The 1,677-nt window shown below is 52.2% G+C and overlaps 1 protein-coding gene across 1 annotated transcript; it reads right to left on the bottom strand.

Moving 5' to 3' along the window:
- Positions 1 to 750: 750 nt before the first annotated feature.
- LOC124683084 (defensin-like protein 1) lies at positions 751 to 1,229 on the bottom strand. Its single transcript, XM_047217658.1, has 2 exons — positions 1,169 to 1,229; positions 751 to 923 (listed from the first exon to the last, which is right to left on the bottom strand). The coding sequence occupies exons 1-2, from the start codon at positions 1,227 to 1,229 to the stop codon at positions 751 to 753; spliced, it is 234 nt and encodes a 77-aa protein (XP_047073614.1).
- Positions 1,230 to 1,677: the final 448 nt, after the last annotated feature.

Here is a 1,677-nt window from a genome sequence, read left to right as displayed (position 1 = left end):
GTAGGCATCAACTGCGGCGTCTTCTCCCGGAGCGTCAGCGCGCGCCCATGCATGGCATGAGATGGATATGCTCGACGACTTCGCTCCGTTGTTCAAACACGGAGGCAGGGCAGATGAAGTGCTCTTCTCCAACTCGAAGGCATGAGATGGATGTGCTCAACAAGTTTGCCCCGCTATATTCAAACGCGAAGGCGACGCGGACGAAGTGCTCCTCTCCAACTCAAACATGTGGCAGCGGCGAACCCCACTGACGAGGGAGGAGCTGGAGCTTGCCTAGGCGATGTGCCACTCCGCCGCCTTATCCTACTTAGGCTATGACGGGTAGATTAGGGTATGATGATCCTTGGATATATATGTGAGCATTTATAATTATGAGTATGTACGAGGAACTAGATGAACTTTGATATATGCATCTTTTAGTCCACTGTCTTTATACATGACTTTCACATTCTTCATTATTTTGAAAGTCTTCTCTTTTATCATTTTTAAAGACATGGTATTGACTGTTCCGTGATCGAAGTTCACCATTGGTACTAGTGACAAGTGACGATGGCCGTGATATGGATGGTAATGTGCGGTGTCTTTATTCTCATCTTAGCCCGTGCATCGACCGAGATGCAGCAACAGCTAGCCGGTGACAATTACAAACATAGATAGATATAGGTATGCACCTACGTCCACACACCACACGGGAGAGCTAGCTAGCAGCTTAGGGCATACATATGTATATATAGCGATGCATGCATATGGCTAGCATTTCTTCATGCACTTGCACTGACGGCGGAGGCCGTCGCAGTTGCCCCCGCCCCAGCCCTCGCCCTGGCACACCTGCGCGCAGTTCTGGTTGGACATGCACGGGCCCTTGAACCCCGCGCTCCGTCGCCGGCACACCCTCGCCTCCGCCCCAGGGACCACGGCCTCCTCTGCATCCATCATCCGTTAATTTTAGTTTCATTTCCCAGGATAACAAAACATGCACACTAAGCAATACTTCCTCCGATCCATAGTATTTTGCCGTGGCTTTAGTTCAAATCGAAACCAGGACTTCAAAGTTTAAACTGAAACAGTATATATTATGGTTCAGCGAGATCGAGTACTGCATGCAAGCTTCAATTCATTCAGTACGTACGATGGTCGAGTTGATCTGAGAAAGAAGAAGAGTACGTACGTGCGATGAGGACGAGGAGCATAACCAGGAACACCGACGTCGCCACCTTCTTAGTCCACATGGCTTACTCCTGCGCTACTTGCTCGAGCTCGATCGACCGATTGGACGGGAATCGAGCTAGTTAACCAGTAGTGGAGCTGGTGAGTGAGGTGTGTAAGCTGATCGTGGAGGGCACCTTTATATACCGAGCTCGGAGGCGGTCGAACGGTGGAGGGCTCGAGCCTGCATGCATGCGCTGGAGGAAGGCCGAGCAACGTAGCGCGCAGCTTGATCCGGCGCGTACACGTGATTGCTGAACGCATGCGGCGCCACGTATGTACCAGACGATGAGACGAGAGACAGACTCTCTCCTCTGGCTACCTCGGTGCATGCGTGCCAGATTGCCAGGCTAGGAGGTCTTTGGTTAAACAGTCGGTACTCGGCGCGTGCTAGGTAGGGCCGAGATATAGGAAGGCTGTCCTGGGCTCGCGTGGCTCGTCCTCGATCGGCGGCGCCCTTGCATGCATGAC

Source organism: Lolium rigidum, chromosome 1, assembly GCF_022539505.1.
Source record: "Lolium rigidum isolate FL_2022 chromosome 1, APGP_CSIRO_Lrig_0.1, whole genome shotgun sequence".
In the NCBI taxonomy this organism is placed as follows: Eukaryota; Viridiplantae; Streptophyta; class Magnoliopsida; order Poales; family Poaceae; genus Lolium; species Lolium rigidum.
This window is presented reverse-complemented; position numbering and strand designations above follow the sequence as displayed.

Bases quoted from the DNA above. Each gene is read 5' to 3' on its own strand.
- LOC124683084 (XM_047217658.1), bottom strand. From the start codon at position 1,229: ATGTGGACTAAGAAGGTGGCGACGTCGGTGTTCCTGGTTATGCTCCTC. The intron at 924-1,168 runs GTACGTACTCTT...TGATGGATGCAG, and splicing joins GCTCCTCGTCCTCATCGCAC to AGGAGGCCGTGGTCCCTGGG.